This window comes from Pseudonaja textilis, chromosome 17 (genome assembly GCF_049901715.1).
Source record: "Pseudonaja textilis isolate UNSWEBS1 chromosome 17, rPseTex1.2, whole genome shotgun sequence".
Taxonomy (NCBI): Eukaryota; Metazoa; Chordata; class Lepidosauria; order Squamata; family Elapidae; genus Pseudonaja; species Pseudonaja textilis.
The window spans coordinates 6,028,569-6,045,096 of NC_142006.1; the positions used below are offsets into that span (position 1 = coordinate 6,028,569).

Genomic DNA, 16,528 nt, shown 5'->3' on the forward strand with positions numbered 1-16,528 from the left:
ATCCCTAGCAGATGAGCAGATGTTTGGACTGAGGGTAACCTGATTAAAAAACAGGTGTTGGGGAGGAGGAGGAGAACTGTAGCATCTTTGATGCTCTCTGAGGTCGGCTGTTTTCTTGCAGACGTTTCTTGACCCAACTAGGGATCAACATCAGAGCTAGAAGGGAGTGGAGTTTGCAGGGAGGAAGAGGAGGAGGAGGACCAGGCCTCCTTCCCTCCCTCCCTCTGCAGGTCGCTTTTTTTCCCCCATAGCATCCCAACGTCCATTTCCGGCCACATGTATTGCTTTTATCAGGGCTCCAGGGGTGCTTGCAGGAGAGGTCAGGTGAGGAGGAGTGAAAGGGGGCCAGCCCCCCCCCTCCCACACACACCCCCCCAGGGTGAGCAGAGCAGGTGGAGCCGGGCTGACGGTGATGGTGAGGTGGAACTGCTGAGAGATTTATGGCAGAGAAGTGGGACCAGGCGGTCGTGCCCAAAGACCGATAAACAAATGACTTCATTGGTGTCCATTAAAAGGCACCGGGGTGGGGGGGCAAGCATTGTTGAGCAGGAGACGGGGTGAGATGGAGGGGAGGAGGCACGGCCGCCTCGCAAGCCCCCTGCCTGTTTTTGCCACCCTCTGGGGTCACTCCGACAGCTTGGGAGTGTGTGCGTGCGTGTGGGGGGGGGAGAATGCTAACGGGCAGCCTTCACTGGTGGGTACCAGGGTGCCGGCCTTGCCCTTTGCAACGAATGGGTAATTGCAGGTTCCTCTCTCTCCCCCCCGCCCCTCCCCGCCCCAATTTCCCTGTTCTCCCAGGGTGGAAAAAAAGAGCCCACCTCGCAATTCCCTCTCCTAGCCAAGGAGCCGGAAGGATCAATAGTCTGGCAGTTGGAGCCATAAAGGCAGGCGAGTCCCAGCCGTGTGTGTGGGATTCGTTCTCGGTGCTTTGAAGCAGTAGCTCCAGGCTTGCTCCTTTTGGAGGGAGAGGGAAGCGGTGTGTGTGTGTGTGTGTGTTTGTGTGCCTGGAGACGCCGTTTGTGAATTAAAGCAGAACTTTGTTGGCGTGAAACGTCTCCAAAGACTCAGAGAAGATCAGCTGTGCGTCACTTGGCTTGCGTTGGGCCCCCAGTTGGACCTGGGCTCTTGTGAAGCTGGAGGAAGGTTCGAGGGGAGGGCCTGGTAGACACAGCGAACCCAGAGGTGGCCCTGGGTGGGTTTCACCCAAGGCCGGCAATGCGTTGGAGGCTAAGCCACAGGGGCTGCACCCTAAGGGCATCTGACACAGCAAAACAGGCGCACGATGGGCAGCTCCGTTGGCCTTTTACCCAGGTGGCTCTTTCTAAGGGTTTCTCCCCACTTGGGCGGCTATGGCATCCCAGAAGTTGTGTCTAAAGGATCAACCCATTTTCCAAAGCACTTTGGGCCAGAATAGTCTATCTGAGCATGGAGATGGTTGAAGGTCAACAGCTGTATCCCTTGACAACTCCCCTCCATCCCCCAAAAAAGACCTCTGCTTGCTTTCCTTTTTGGCAAAGCAGAAGTTTTATCTCTGGTGACAAAGTCCAGGCGAAGGAGGAACCACCTACTGGGAAGGAAAGAGCGATAAGGCCGTTTTCAAAAGCTCCGCGGAATGTCCCCTTCCTGGACTTCGCTCCTCAGCCGCCTACTCTTGGTGGGCCCCCACGATCTCTGGGCACCTGGGGCGCCGGATCTCATGGGGGATGGTCAAGTTGGACCATGGGAGGGGGTGCCTTTGAATCCCCCCTCCCATGCGTGGAATTGGGAGATGGAGGGAGCTGTGAAGGTCATCTAGACCTGCAGTTAAACCTCTTTTTAGGAGCTGCTGCTGCTTCTACTACGCTCCAGAATGGTGAGCCGGCCAGAACCCTTGACAGAAATTCAGCATTTGCAGGACGGGGTTGGTTTTGGACCCGTTGTGCCGTGGTTTCTTTCTCGGAGAGGACCAAGGCCTTTTTTTTTGTAGAAGTGAGGCTGGCGAAAGCATCTCTCTGGACTTTGGGCCGCCTTGCGTGGCCCAGGTTCCTGGGCTCCTCTGTCTTTGAACGCCTGGCCCAGCTGGGTTGAGAAGAAGCCTTCGCTGCCGCTACTCCGGGGCTCCGCCTGAACCGATCTCCCTTGGCTCCCCGGTGCATCGCAAATCCCCCTCCTCCCAAATGATCCTCAGTGGCTCTCTTTTGACGTCCGGCTTCTCTTGAGCTGTGTCGCTTCTCTGAGCTCCCTCGCCCAAAGGGTCCCCTCGCTCCGGCATGCATCCTTTCAGACCCGTGGGGTGGCTTGTTCCCTGGGGTCCCGGCCCAGCTTCCCTTTGGGGCTGGACCTTGGAGCCGTTCCAGGACCAGTGGGGGTCTGCCTCCTGCCTGATGGAGCTGCTGTTCTTCCCGCGGGGATTAAGTGGACTGGCTGGACTCTGTCCTTCCCAGGACGGTTTCTGCAGACGGATAGCCAGCCTGCCTGCCTCGGGGAACAGTTTCCGGAGGCCAGAAGTGACTGGGCTGAGAGCCAAGCCCTTGTGTGCAGAGCCCAAGCGCTGGCACCATACAAGGAGGTGGGCCAAGGGCGCGCAGGCTCACTTCCTGTTTGGGGGCAGGGAGAGGGTGAGAGTCTCCCAGCTTCCACCTCCCCCCCGGAGGGTGGGGGGCTTCTGGAAGCTCTCGGCATGGCTGGGGATCCTTCAGACCTCAAGATGGGTTTCCTCCAACACAGACCTGGGGCCCGGACGCTGTGTGTGTGCAGCTCTGGCTGAGGGTGAGTGTGTGCGCCCAGGGCCTCTTCCTCCCTCCCTCCCTTGGTCTCCCTTGGAGCAAGGAAACCCCCACGAGGCTTGCAGAGAAGAGATGGGGGCAGTGTGGGGCCCAGCTGGCTGCGCGCCAAGGAGGAAGCCAGGCCTTTGGGTGAGGCAGCCCAGGAGTTAGCAAGTGGGGAGGGGACAGACAGACCTTGCCCCTTTGCAGATGGGCAGTGGAACTCGTTCAGCCTGCGCACCTCCTTGCAGGCTGGGGAGCTGAATCTGTTGGCATTTCTACCTTCCGGGGCACCTGGATCTCTTTGTGGGGGAATTTTTGGAGGCTTGCTTTCCCAGGGCTTTTCTCTTCGCCCTCGCTTCCCGAGATTGGACCTCAAAATAAGTTAGGGGTCAAGGGTCTTGTGAAAGCTTCCCCTAAGCATCGTTCCTAGTTACTGATCTTATCTGCGTTGCTCAAAAAAATATTAGGGGTTTGTCTTGTGCGTGTCTCTCTCTCTCTTTCCTGTTCCCTGTATCTGTGATTTAAAAACAACACTCACACCCTCGTGGCAAATGCTTAAATTGTTTCCAGACTTCCAGAGGTATTTTGCTGTCGAGGGATAACGGTGGGGAAGATGCCAGGCCCGGGAGTGGGTGGGTGTGAAGAAGGGGAAGAAAAAAAATGACCATCGTGGCAAAGCACGTTCCAGAATCAGAGTTTTGCAAATAATGGTTGAAAAAGTAGGTCACTTTGCATACGATGAGACTCTGTAGAATAAAATCTTTGGAAGGAAGAAACATTCTGTCGGGGGATGTTCAAATCGGATGCAAATCCTGCAGCATTTAAGATGGATGTTTTCAGTGGGGAGGATAGAAGGAGGCCGGGCACCGCCTGCCCAGCCCTAAAGTCGAAGTTGGCCATATTTTGAGTTAGGAAGCAAATTTACAGTCCGGAAAGCTAAAGGCGATTTCTCTCCTTCTTGCTGAAGCTTCCAGATATTCCTGGGCTGCAGATTTGGGTCACATGGCAAAGGATTCGAGGCTCTCATGTTGCGGCTCCTCCCCTTGCAGGAAAGCGGATGTGAAGTTCTTGAGTTAGTTGCTTTGCTTTTCCACAGCTGTGAAGGGATGTTTTGCATCTGGAGAGAGCCGCAACATCGGCGGGTTAGTGCAGTTGAACTCAGGTCCCCATCCAGCCACAGGAAACGCTTCTGTTTGCGTTGCTCATCGCTGCACACCGACGTCCTTCTTGGGTTGTTCTACATCTTGGAAACGGTCCCAGATCCATAGAAGTGGACCCTATTATCTTGTGCTCATTTGATCTCCTCGATGCCACAGAGTCAGGGAAGGTTATTCCAACGATTGCCTGCTTCTTCAGAGGTGTCTGCGTGGTCTGGGTTTGAAGACCCCAGGAGTGAGGGCTGAGTCTCCTCAAATTTCTCCCCCCTGCCCTCACGAATGGCGCCCAAGGCAGGTCCTGCCACCCAATTGCGGGGTTTCGCAATCAACCTTTTTCCTCCACAGTTACGCGGGAGGCAAAAAGGGTTACGCAGGCAGTGCGCTTTTCCTGGGTGTTCACGTGTCGTTTGCCTATCTTGGTTTGAACTGTGGCACAGCTGGTGAAGTATAAAAAAGTATAAAAACCAGAGAGTTGGTTGGTTCTGAGCAGAATGATTTATAGCAGTCCTGTGAAAAGGACGAGAGAAATAAAGAGATTAAAAATACTTAAATACACATCCGGCCGAAGGGAAATGCAATTCTTTTGGTCTTGTTTTGTAAAAAAAATTTGTTTTATAATTTTGTTGGTTTGTTTGGTAAATTTTTTCTTTGTTTGGTGAATTTTTTTGTTCGTTTTGTTAAGAAACAAAGATGGGAAGAAATTGGTTAGTTAAATTGTTCTTTGAAAAACACTTGGTTCTCTGCGAACCCCCAAATCTCTCTCTCTCCCACCCCCCCATTGGCGGTTTAAGTGACCAGAACTGGACCCTGTGGCTTTAGATTGCCAGTAATCTTTTTGGGGAGTGGGTTCTAGATCTAGCTGCTACTTTTTCCCCCTGTTTCTGATAGCAAAAGACCTCTACCTCCCACCCCCCAAATAATCTGTCTGGGTTGCTGCAGCTTCTCCTTCGCCTCTTCCTTCGCCCGCTCCCCCTTTCCTGCCTCTCTTTTCCGGGCAGTTCGTTTTTTTGCCAGGGGAGGGCCAGGAACTTTGAGGAATCCACCTCGTTGCTCCATGGTGATTCATTAATGATAAATTAATATCTAGTTTACAAAAGCATCGTGCCGTCGAGCTGGGGTTTTCTCAGCCCCTCACTTGCGCTCTTCGCTTTATGTGGGTTTGACAGCTCTACCAGGGCTCCCGCCTGCTTAAAAATTGCTTTGTTGGTCCCCAAAGTAATTTGATGAGTCTGTCAGCTATTGATTAAAAAAAGAGAGAGAGGAGGGGTGGAGTGGGGGGAACCAGGCTACCTGAAATTATTCAAGAAGATTCAGGAGAGAAAAGGTTGTCTCTGTGTGAAGTTTGACAGGTAGCAAATATGTTTCTGAGATGCTCTCGTGAAAAGGTTGATCTGGAACGGAGCAGGGACTCTTGGGAGGAGAGGCAGGAAGGGAAGGGGTTTAAAAGACCCTCCCATTTATCCAAGAGGAAAGCCCCACCCTCCCCATCCAGCGTAGAAGGGGACAATTGCTGGCAGGCAAGTGGGCAACTCCTTGGAGGCCGGGGAAGTCTTCCTCCCTTGAGGCTTTCAAGAAGAGGTTGGTCAGAAATGGTGTAGGGTCTCCCGCTTGGGCAGGGGGGTTGGACTAGATGACCTACAAGGCCCCTTCCAACTCTGATGATCTGTGTCTATCTCTTGTGCCCTAGATCAGGGGTCGCCAACCTTTTGGACCTCAGGGACCACCAAATTTGAAATAATTTGCTCCGTTTCCCACCTCCCACCTTTTCTGCACCCGCCCTCCCAGTTTAGCCAGAGGGACCAGGCCGGGGGGGGGGCAACTGGGAGGGGGCCACCCATCAGACAGGGTGCGCTCTGCTCCTGCCCGCCCAACTGGCAGTGCAAATAGTAGTCAGGACCCGTTTCTCTCTGCTCTGGAAATGACTTTCTCGGTCAGAGGCGAGAGGGAACGCGTTGCTGGCCTCGCCCAGTTTCGCTGGCAGACCGAACCGGAGGGATTGCCAAGCCCCACTGGCCAGGCCTCCCTTGGAGCCCCACCCGGGTGTGCCCGGGTCAATCTTCTCCAACGTGCCCCAGCTGGGCACTCCAGAGCTGAAATCCTTTCCTTGGGTGGGTGCCAGATAAGGAGAGGCTGCCGATGGTTTTTGAAGGGAAGGAGCAGTAGAGAAAACAATTTATCCTTTCTTTCTTCTTTTCTCATTCTCTCTCTCACTCTCTCCTCCTTTCCTCCCTCCCTCTCTTTCTTTCTTCTTTCTCTCTCTCTCTCTCACACATACTTTTCCCTTTCTTTCTTTCTTTCTTTCTTTCTTCCTTCTTCTTTCCTTCCTTCCTTCCTTCCTTCCTTCCTTCCCTTCTTCCTTCCTTTCTTTCTTTCTCTCTCTCTCTCTCTCTCTTTCTCTCTCTCTCTCTCACACACACACGCTCTTCCCTCCCTCCCTCTCTTTCTTTCTTTCTTTCTTTCTTTCTTTCTTTCTTTCTTTCTTTCTTCTTTCTTTCTCTCTCTCACACACACGCACACGCTCTTCCTCCCTCTCTCCCTCCATTTCTTTCTTTCTTTCTTTCTTTCTTTCTTTCTTTCTTTCTTTCTTTCTTTCTTTCTTTCTTTCTCTTTCTTTCTTTCTTTCTTTCTTTTTCTTTTTGTTTCTTTTTTCTTCCTCCCTCCTTCCTTTCTTTCTCTCTCTCTCACACTCACACATGCACACTCTTCCCTCCCTCCCTCCCTCCCTTCCTTCCTTCCTTCCGTCCTTCCTTCCTCTCCTTTAAAACACCAATATGGGGATTTAGAGAACTGGAAATATCCTCAAAGGGTGGACTGGTTCTCTCAACCAGCTCCAAAACCGAGAGGCAAATATAGATATTTCGGTGGTCCTGGCTTTAAAAAGGGAGGAGGAGACCCAGATCTTCCAGTTAAAAGCAGCAGAGCGAGAGGGGTCAAGGACGAGTGGGTGGGGACTGGAGCACCCGAATCTCATCAGATTTTTCTGCGTCTTTTCCCAGTTTTGTGATAGCTTGAAGCTCCTGTGAACACACACACACACACACATCGCATGGGCACCCAGCCACGTTCCCAGCTAGCCAGGCTGAACGCCAGCCAAGATTTTTGCTCTGCCTGGGAAATAAACAGTGAGCTGGAACCGAGTGGTCAGTGGCGCTCTTCAGCTGTTAAATCCGTTTTAAAGAATTCCCTCCTCCTTGGGAAAGCTGAGGTTGTGGGAACGGAGGCTGCGAACCCGTTCTTGCTGGGCTTCCCCGCCCAGGTGGCCATTTTTCTCCCTTCTCAACATCCGAGAGCCTTGAAAAATGTTGCCCTCGACTGAAGCATTGGGGGGGGGGTCCTCGTCCGTTGTCTTGTGGCAAGGAGTTCCACAAGCTAATTCTCTTTTGGAGGAGACCTCCTGCACACTCACTGCATTGGATGACGCTCACCCCTGTTACCATGGTGGGGCGAACGGCCTCCCTCCTTCCCCCTACGTTGCTGTGCATATTTGGTGAACTTCTATTGGGTCTCCCCTCTTACTTTCTCCCCGCTTCCCCCTCCCCCTCTGCCGGAGAAAAATGGCCCAGGGCTTTAAGAGGGCCGTGTGCCAGGGAAGCCGGGATGCCCCACAGTTCCCTCCAGGGGTGGGATTCTACCAGTTTGCACCAATTTGCTGGAACCGGTTGTTAACATTCTAAGCAGTTCGGAGAACCGGTTGTTAGAAGAAATTACTGGGCTAATCCTGTACGGAAGGCAGGAAGGAAACATTCTGGGGTTGCTTACAAAAACTGCCTCTCCGTTAGCCCTTATTACATTCTTGGCAGCACAAGACTTCCTGTCTCAGGAACGTCTCCGGAGTTTTTTTCCCCCTCCTTTGCTGGTACTTTACTTGTGTGGAGTGACCATTCAAAGTTACAGTAGCACTGAAAAAAAGTGACTTATGACCATTTTTCACACTTCTGACTGTTGCAGCATCCCCACAGTCATGAGAGGCCAGGCAAGGAGATGCGTGCCTCGATGTGATGATATTGAGTTGGCCACACCCAGCCAATAACATGACCCCCAAGCCACGCCCACCCAGTCACAGGACCACCAAGCCACTTAAGCCACACCTACAGAACCGGTTGTTAAAAATTTGAATCCCACCCCTGGCTCCCTCCTTTGCAAGCAGCTGGAGGGCCCCAGGTGGGAAAGGTCCCTCCTGGCGCTTCCTAGGGAGAAAACATTGAGCAGCAGCGGGCAATGTCCTCCGTGGAGAGGATTCCGTCTCCTGCCTTTATGGCGCCATCCTCACTCGGTCCCGGAGAGGCTCAGGTGCTGCTGTATGTAGGAAGCCTCCTCTTCTCCTGGACTTGGGTGGCTGCCTCCCGCTCACCCGGCCTTGGCTGCAGCTTCCCTCCTGGGTCTGCCAAGGGGCCGTTTTCCTGCCACCAATAGGTGCCCCTGACTTGCTGAACTGGTTGGGGGGCCAGCCCTGCAGACAGGTGGACACCCACACCTTCCTTCCCACCTTCCTCCCTTCCTCAGTCAGTACATTCATTCATTCATTCATTCATCCAGTCTATCTCATTTATCTATATATCTATATTTATCTGTATCTGTATCTGTAGCTATATATCTATATCTATATATATATCTATGTATCTGGATCTTTGGTTGTTCGGGTTTCTGTATGTATGTATCTGTATCTATATTTCTATCTCTGTCTCTGTATTTACCTACCTACCTATCTATCTATCTCGCCATCCATCCATCCATCCATCATCTATCTGCCTGCCTGCCTGCCTGCCCCTCTCTCTCTCTCCCTCTCTCTCTCTCTCTCTCTCTCTCTCTCTCCCCCTTTCCGTCTCTTTGCCCACTCCCTGCAGGTATCCTGCCCTCTGCCTCCTGCATGGTTTGAAGCCTCCTGTCTCCCTGTTCTCTCTCTCTGTCTCTCTCTCTCTCTCTCTCACACACACACACACACCCCGCATGGAGGGGCCCGTGAAGAGTGCCTCCTGGCCAGCCCGGGGAGGTGGGGTGGCTGGCTTTCCAGTGTGTGAATGTTGACATTAACAGCAGATGTCGCTCCTTTCCCCAGCTACAGGGCGGCCAATCAGCGCCAGCGCCACCGGGCTGCCATTGCCAGCGCCTCTGCCGCCCAGGCAGTGCCGGGAGAGGCGAGAAGGGGGTCACGAGGAGGGGGTGCGGTGGGAAGGCACGGGGGGCCTGCTTGACCTGTGTGTTGGGGCAGAAGGAGCTGCCCGTCTCCCGTGGGGCAGATGTCTGGCAGCCGGGCACCCCGAGAGGCGATGCAGTGGAGTTGGACATCTCTCCGGGTGAGGAGACTGGGGCTGGCGGGAGAGGGAGGGGGGGCTTTTCACTCATCCACATCAGAGAAGAAGCGGGGGAGGGGAACCTTTGTCTTGCCGGGCACCGTCCCTTCTGCCTCTTGGGCTGCTTTAGTGCCAGCCTGGCCTTTCCTGCTGAGCTACAGGGTGGTCCCTGCCCACCAACAACAACCTAGCTGCTCTACAGGGAACCAGCGGAGGGAGCTGGCCAGCCCCGCCAAGCCCCTGCAGCAAGAAAGACCAGCAGGAAGGAAATGAGTTTAAATCAGGGCCGGTTGGAGAACCACAGGAGTTTTATAGATGCCCGGTCTTGCTGACTTCACGTCCAGAGGGTGGGCCCTCCGTTCCTGGACAGCCGTGGCAATTGTGCATTTCTCGGTGCCGGGCGCATCTCAGCCACCCTGGCGGGGTGTGAAAAGCTGCTCTTTGGGGTGCCAGCCAGGGAGCCTCTCCGTTCCCAACCCATCCCTCTTCACAAGAAGTGCTTGATAAATTAATTAGCGCGTTGCAGTTGGGCACAAATAGCTACCTTTCCTTTGCTCCTGTAGCTTCCAGGTTTAAAGGGAGCATCTCTGGGAAGAGGTACTCTCTCCGGTGGGAAGTGGAAGGAAGGAAGGAAGGAAGGAAGGAAGGAAGGATGCGCCTTTGGGATGATGCATGCCAGGCTGTTGTTTTGAAACAAACATTTGGCCTCAATCCACACGCCTAAGAGATGCGGATAGAAACATCCATACATCTGCATGTGTTTTCCTGTCTGCGTATTTGTTAAGTCTAGTCCCGCGTGTGACTGTTCCTACCTCGCGTTTTTAATCAATTAACAGATACGCATCGATTAAGCCCTGTGTTGGAGCAATTCCTCTGCAAGTTTCCCACATCGACCATTCCCTCTCCGCTCTTGGGGGGAGGCAGGGAGAGGAATTGGGGCAATGCAGTTGTTTGGGGTGGGGGCTCTCGGTGGCTTTCTGATTTGCAATTCGGTCTCCGCCAAGGGAGGATCCGGTCTCGGTGGCCCAGTGGCACCCAAGTCCTACTTTCACTTCCCTGCCCTCTTCCTGGGAGAACCAAGGTTAGAATCGGCAGGTGTGAAGGGTTCAAGTGGCCTGCCCAGACCCTGGTTGTGTGTGTGTGAGAGGGAGGGAGGGAGGGAGGGAGGGAGAGAGAGAAATAGATAGATAGATGATAGACAGACAGACAGATGATAGCAGATAGATGATAGATAGATGATAGATAGACAATAGATAGATAGATCGATGATAGCAGATAGATGATAGATAGACAGACAGACAGATAGATGATAGAGAGAGAGAGAGAGAGATTAGATCGATCGATAGATAGATAGATAGATAGATTAGATAGATAGATAGATAGATAGATTAGATAGATAGATAGATAGATAGATAGATAGATAGATAGATAGATAGATAGATAGATAGATAGATAGATCTGGAATGGATCCCGTAGAGGAAAGCAGCCGTTTTCGTCTGGGCACCAAAAGAACCAGGAGATCTGGTTGCATTCAAACGCAGCTCATGACGCCTTTAACAACATGTGTTTGTCACAAAAGGTTCCTCCTGGAGGGCCTTCCCATTTGATCCCTCCTCCCACCCTGCTGAGCTCCCCCCACCCCCAGCTTCCCCCCCCTCCCCCTGCTTCCTCCCAGTCCAACAATAGCTATTCTTCCTCCCTCCACTCTCTTGCTCACACTGTCCTACAGATAGCTTCCTTGCCCTCTGGACCACCCCAGCCCTCCTGCTTCCCATCCAGAACCTTCACAAAGGAGTCTCCAACCTCTGAGCCGAGAGTCTGGGGAGGGGGGACCTCTAAGTGAGCCCCAGATCCCACTCTGCTTCTCTGGAGATGCCAAGATCGGCCCCTGGTCAGACTTGTCATAGCATGGCTGCCCCCCACTCCTGCAGGAGATCCCCGCTAATCCAGCCCAGCCCCACAGACTCCTTTTCCTGCCAGCCCAGTTCTCCTTCCTCCCATCCCACTGCCCCCTCCAGTGCGCCCCCCCCAGGTTTCCTCCGCTCGCTCGGGGCCACCCTGCTGTTGCTCCGTTGCTTTCTGAATTCCCAGCATTGCCTCCTTTCCTTTGTTCAGATTTTTCCTTCGGTTTCCGCTGCAGGTGGACTCTCGGTCGCCCGAGAGCCGGTGGGTGGGTGATTGAAGGAAGTCTATCTCAGTAGTCGCGGCTCCTTCCCTGCTGGCCGGGCGGACTCTGCTGCACAGTGGGTCTTGGGGGTGTTTGGATGGGGAGAAACCATCTTTGCAATCCTGAGGGGGCCGCTGGAGATGCTGAGTGCTGGAGGCTCTTCTCAGTCCCCTTTCTCTTCCTCCCTGCCACCCACAGATCCCATCTAATGCCGAGGCTGAAGGAGTCGCGTTCCCACGAGTCACTGCTCAGCCCTGGTAGCGCGGTGGAAGCCCTGGACCTCAGCATGGAGGAGGAAGTGGTCATCAAGCCTGTGCACAGCAGCATCCTCGGCCAGGATTTCTGCTTCGAGGTGAGGGGCAAGCTGGGGTTGGGTACAGTGGCGGCCGGGAGGGAGACGGAGCGCTGCTGGATGGAAAGCAGAAGGCAGAACCAGGTGTGGGTCCTGCTTGGTTTTATGATGCGCTCAGGAGACGAAGGATGAAACCTCCACAGCTAGAGGCAGCCTACCTCAGTATCAACTTCATGAGGGTAGAATCGGGAAAGGTGGCTGATTTTTGACAGTGCTTCCCGAACATTGGGCCCCATTGGCCCAAGCTTGACATCAGTATTTAATCACTGAGGATCTGAGGGTCTTTGCTTTTGCTTGCTTGCCCGGAGACCCCCATGGCCATCATCTCTCTCTTCTCTCCCAGGTGACAACATCGTCTGGGAGCAAATGCTTTTCCTGCCGGTCTGCAGCAGAACGGGACAAATGGATGGAGAATCTGCGGCGAGCCGTGCACCCGAACAAGGTAGTGTTGGGGAAGGTCTTTGGCAAGATGTACCTTTGTTTGTTTCTCCCCAGTTTTTCAACTCCCTTTAAGGGAGAAGTTTAGCGGGGATAACAGATCCCGTAGTCTGGTAGAATGTCAGTTCACTGAATGCTTTGGAAAAGGTTCGTGTCTGTTAAATCTAAGAGTCCGTTAAATCCAAGTGTCCGTTAAATCCAAATGTCTGTTAAATGCAACCATCTCTTAAATCCAAACATCTGTTAAATACAAATGTACACCATTGGTTTAGTCTACCCATATATAATTGATGTAAATGGCATTATTTGCACAAGGTGTCTTGACACAATTGGGACATTTCTCGGATGTATCTGAAGTTTGCTCAACCAAGGGTTTACTGGATATTATCCAGAAGTTGTTTTGTTAGGGACGTGGCTAAAAATTCTCAAGGGTACAAATCGTTGGCCTGACGAGATCCCTTTATGTATCTATGTGGAGGTAAGCCCATCATCGCTTGTTTTGCATCTCCTTCCCAGGACAACAGTCGGCGAGTGGAGAACATGCTCCAGCTGTGGATTATCGAAGCCAAAGAACTGCCCGCAAAGAAGCGCTACCTGTGCGAACTCTGCCTGGACGAGGCACTCTACGCCCGCACCACCTGCAAGCTGAAAACGGACAATGTCTTCTGGGGAGAGCACTTTGAATTCAACAACCTCCCGCCACTGCGGAGTATCGCCGTCCACCTGTACAAGGAGACGGACAAGAAGAAGAAGAAAGACAAGACCAACTTCATTGGGCTGGTCAGCATCCCAGCTGGCTCTGTCACGGGGCGCCAGTTCGTGGAGAAGTGGTACCCGGTCGTGACGCCCAACCCCAGCAAGGGCAAATCCGGGGGGCCCATGATCCGCATCAAGTCACGCTACCAGAGCATGAGCGTGCTCCCCATGGAAACGTACAAGGAGTTTGCGGAGTACATCACCAACAACTACATGGTTCTCTGCTCCGTGCTGGAGCCCCTGCTGAGTGTCAAGAACAAGGAGGAGATGGCCTCGGCCTTGGTCCACATCCTGCAGAGCACAGGAAAAGCCAAGGTAAGGACAGGGAGGCCTCACCCGCTCCCACGGGGAACAGGGCATGACTTTGGTTCAGGGAGTCGAACCCAGCTCTGGCCTAGCTTGGGCAACTGATCCTTTGTGTCGACAAACTGTCACTTGCCCCTGAATCATTTTGACTTCGAAAGGTTGAATTAAATTGTCACAGAACTGCTGTGCCCATAAAAAAAAAAGGCAGCCTGGAAGGGTGGGAAGGTCTTGGCAGGTCGGTGTGAGTTTTTGTTCCCCACTTCCTTATGGTGTGCTATCTGGACTACTGTTCCTGGGACAACGTCTCTGCCCAGAGGATCATGGGTTTCCCTCTCCCCTCTTTGGAAGAGCTTTATAACTCCCGCTACCTTAAGAAAGTTCAAAACATCCTCAAAGATCCATCTCATCCTGGGAACCCCCCCCCACACTTTTTTTGAACTATTACCCTCTGGCAGACAGTACAGGATGATAAGAAAAACAAGGACAAATAAGCTGAAAAACAGCTTCTATCCCAGGGCAGTAGCTCTGTTGAATTCTGCTGTATAGTGCAGTGTTGGTGTGGTGTCGGGGGTTGCCAGTTCGATGTGGTGTGAAGGATGTGTGTTTGTGTTTATTTTCCTGTTATTTTCACGATGTGCCCTGAAGACGGTGTTTGGTTTCAGCGTACGAGGTGCAATGACAATAAAGTAAAGTAAACACCCCCCTCCCCTTTCCACCCCAGGAAGGATGAGGTAGCCCATCAGCCCCTGCAGGATGGGCTGCTTAGAGAGCGGGCTCCTCTGGATTTCTTGCCTTGCCTCTGCTCTCAGCCACCCAGATCTCTACTGGCTGTTCCTCCTGCCAGTTCTGCCAGGCTCCCCTTCCAAGCAAGTGGCCCTGGGTGCTTGGAGGAGGCATGTATGTTCTCAGGATCCCCCTCCCCATCGATGGATTGGATAGCCAACCCATACGAGCCTCCCTCCGCCTTGTTTACATCGCGGAGAGCGCTAGAATTTGCTGGCCAGTTGTAAATCCCACAGGCCTTCCGCTCAGCCCCCTCCTCTCAGAGCGAGGAGGGGGATTGGCCAATATTTCTTACAAGAGTTGTTAGTCCAGCTAATTACGGCTTTAATCAATTTTACGAGCGCAGTGAAGGTCCTCCTTTCGGGAGTAATCGGGGAGTAATCGGCTCTTCTGAGAGGCGTGAGTGGCGGCCAAGGAGTTAGCACATGTATCCCCCACCCACCCTCACGTCAATCTGGCCCCCAAAGAAGCCCTTTGCCTGGGATCCCTGAAGCGGCTGCAGGCAGGTGCATCGCCCATCCTGGTCTTCCCCTTGACATGAAATGCACGCAAAGTGCTTTGCGGTTGCTGCTGTTCTGGGTGAAGCTGCTACTCAGGTAGATTGCCTTAGCATACGGGGGCTCCGAATGGCTTTGAGGGGAGAGCTTGACATTGTAACATATTGGAGCCAATGCATGGATTAGGTTGATGGGCCCTGGAGTTCCAGGCAGGTCAGTGGCAGGGTTCCTTACTCTCCCTCCACCCCTCAAGATATTCCCAGCGGGCGGCACTACCCCAGGGAGCTTCACTCCACAGAAACAGGCTGCCCCCTCTCCTGGGGGTGCTTGGCAGTCTAGGGGAGATGGCTGGCATTTGCTGACACAGAGAAACAGGCGGCCTGGGGCAAACCAACCGCATCAGGAACCAGATAATGTTTTGGGGAGGGGGGCAAAGACGCAGCTGCTGCCAGCCAGCCGTGGGCTCTGCTGCTTTCAGGGCTCATAACCCCTCTTGGTCCTAATAGCTCCGAGGATGCTCGTAAAATCTGCCAAGTCTGCAAAGCTCTGAGCCCCCAAAGGGGAAAGTGTTGCTGTGAGACACCCCCACACCCTCACACTCATGTCTTTGCAGAATTACTTGGGGACGAGCGGGTGAAGGAGAGGAGAGGCAGAGAGAGGACAGGGCTCATCAAGCACTTACCATCCACCTTCACACACACACACACACACACACACACCTGGAGGAGGAGGAGGAGGAGGAGGAGGAGGAGGAGGAGGAGGAGGAGGAGGAGGCAGTTTCCAGCCCAGCCAAAACTGAACTAGGGAGGGAGGCTGCTGTTGTGGTTTGCTGGCAGCCGGTGCAGCCGGCAGTGGAATTGGACAGTGAGGAAGAAAGGGGACCAGTCAGGGAGTCTGGAGTGGACTCATATGAGGGTCCAATGCAGGGACAACAAGGGGAGCCTGTTTCCAGGGTGTGTATGCACCGAGCTGCCAGAAGGCGAGAGCAGCTGAAACAGAAGGGGCGACTCTGGAGAAAGTGTGGGAGGTGATTGCCCCTCCCCTAAGGGATAAAAGTCAAACCTCAATGACGAAAGCTTTGCAGGAAGCAAAGCAGTTCAATTAGATTCCGAGCCCTCCTTGAAGCTCTGTGTACTCTAGTTAGTTTTTTCTGGTACTTTGGTTGGGTTCTGTTATACTTCTGTTTTTGGCAACATTCCACAGCACTGAAAGGAGTGTGCTTATCTTGGGGAACTGTTTATAATTAGTTCTGGCTGGGAACGCAAGTTATTCCCAGCATTGCAATAAAATAGTTTTTGCTTTTAAGATAAGTTTGACTTTAAGTACATTTGACAAAGCCTGGGTCAGGACAGCTGCGAAGAGTTTGGGGGCTGCTGCCCTCCCCCAAATATGTGACAAGCAGGGATGCCATGATGCAGAGGTCCATCCTTTCTTTGGCCTTGATATAGGTTGGGTGTGGGTATGGGTGTGCGTGGGTATGTGTGAGTAGGAGGAGTGGTTTCCCAGGACATCAGTCCACCAGCAAAGCAATCCTCCAACACCCCAAAGCAACCAGGATTGTGGGCAAAAACAGACAGGAAGGGAGAAGAAGCCCAAGGATTTGCAAGCCAGGAAATGAAAGCAATTTGAAACCCGGGGGTGTTGAGAGGCCTTCCAGGCAGGCAGGGAGGGAGGGAGAGGGTGAATGTGCCCGGCCCTTCCCCTACCGCCCATTGGGCCCGGCACTTTCCCACCCCAATGGGCCTTTCTCCTTCCCAGGACTTCCTGACGGACCTCATGATGGCCGAAGTCGACCGCTGCGGGGAGAACGAGCACCTGATCTTCCGAGAAAACACACTGGCCACCAAAGCCATTGAGGAGTACCTGAAGCTGGTGGGCCAGAAGTACCTGCAGGATGCCTTAGGTAAGGCTGGTGTGTGTGTGTGTGTGTGTGTGTGTGTGTGCTGGGCCCTGCCTTCCCCTCCTCTCCATTGGGGCTTCCTCACAACCTGCTTTGAGCCAGGAAGTGCCAGAAAGGCAGGTGGTCCTTGGCTG

The 16,528-nt window shown here is 53.3% G+C and overlaps 1 protein-coding gene across 9 annotated transcripts in view; it reads left to right on the forward strand.

The window, feature by feature from the left end:
• Window positions 1-16,528, forward strand: part of DAB2IP (DAB2 interacting protein) — a 74,888-nt gene that overhangs the window by 48,558 nt on the left and 9,802 nt on the right. For 8 of the 9 annotated variants that reach the window (XM_026712334.2, XM_026712337.2, XM_087914540.1 and 5 more), the window contains 4 exons: window positions 11,561-11,714; window positions 12,058-12,156; window positions 12,669-13,223; window positions 16,253-16,397. In XM_026712334.2, the coding sequence (XP_026568119.1) occupies window positions 11,561-11,714; window positions 12,058-12,156; window positions 12,669-13,223; window positions 16,253-16,397 (953 nt within the window). Of the gene's footprint in view, window positions 1-2,727; window positions 2,749-11,560; window positions 11,715-12,057; window positions 12,157-12,668; window positions 13,224-16,252; window positions 16,398-16,528 lie in introns of those variants that run through there. The other variant, XM_087914543.1, reaches the window with a different exon arrangement.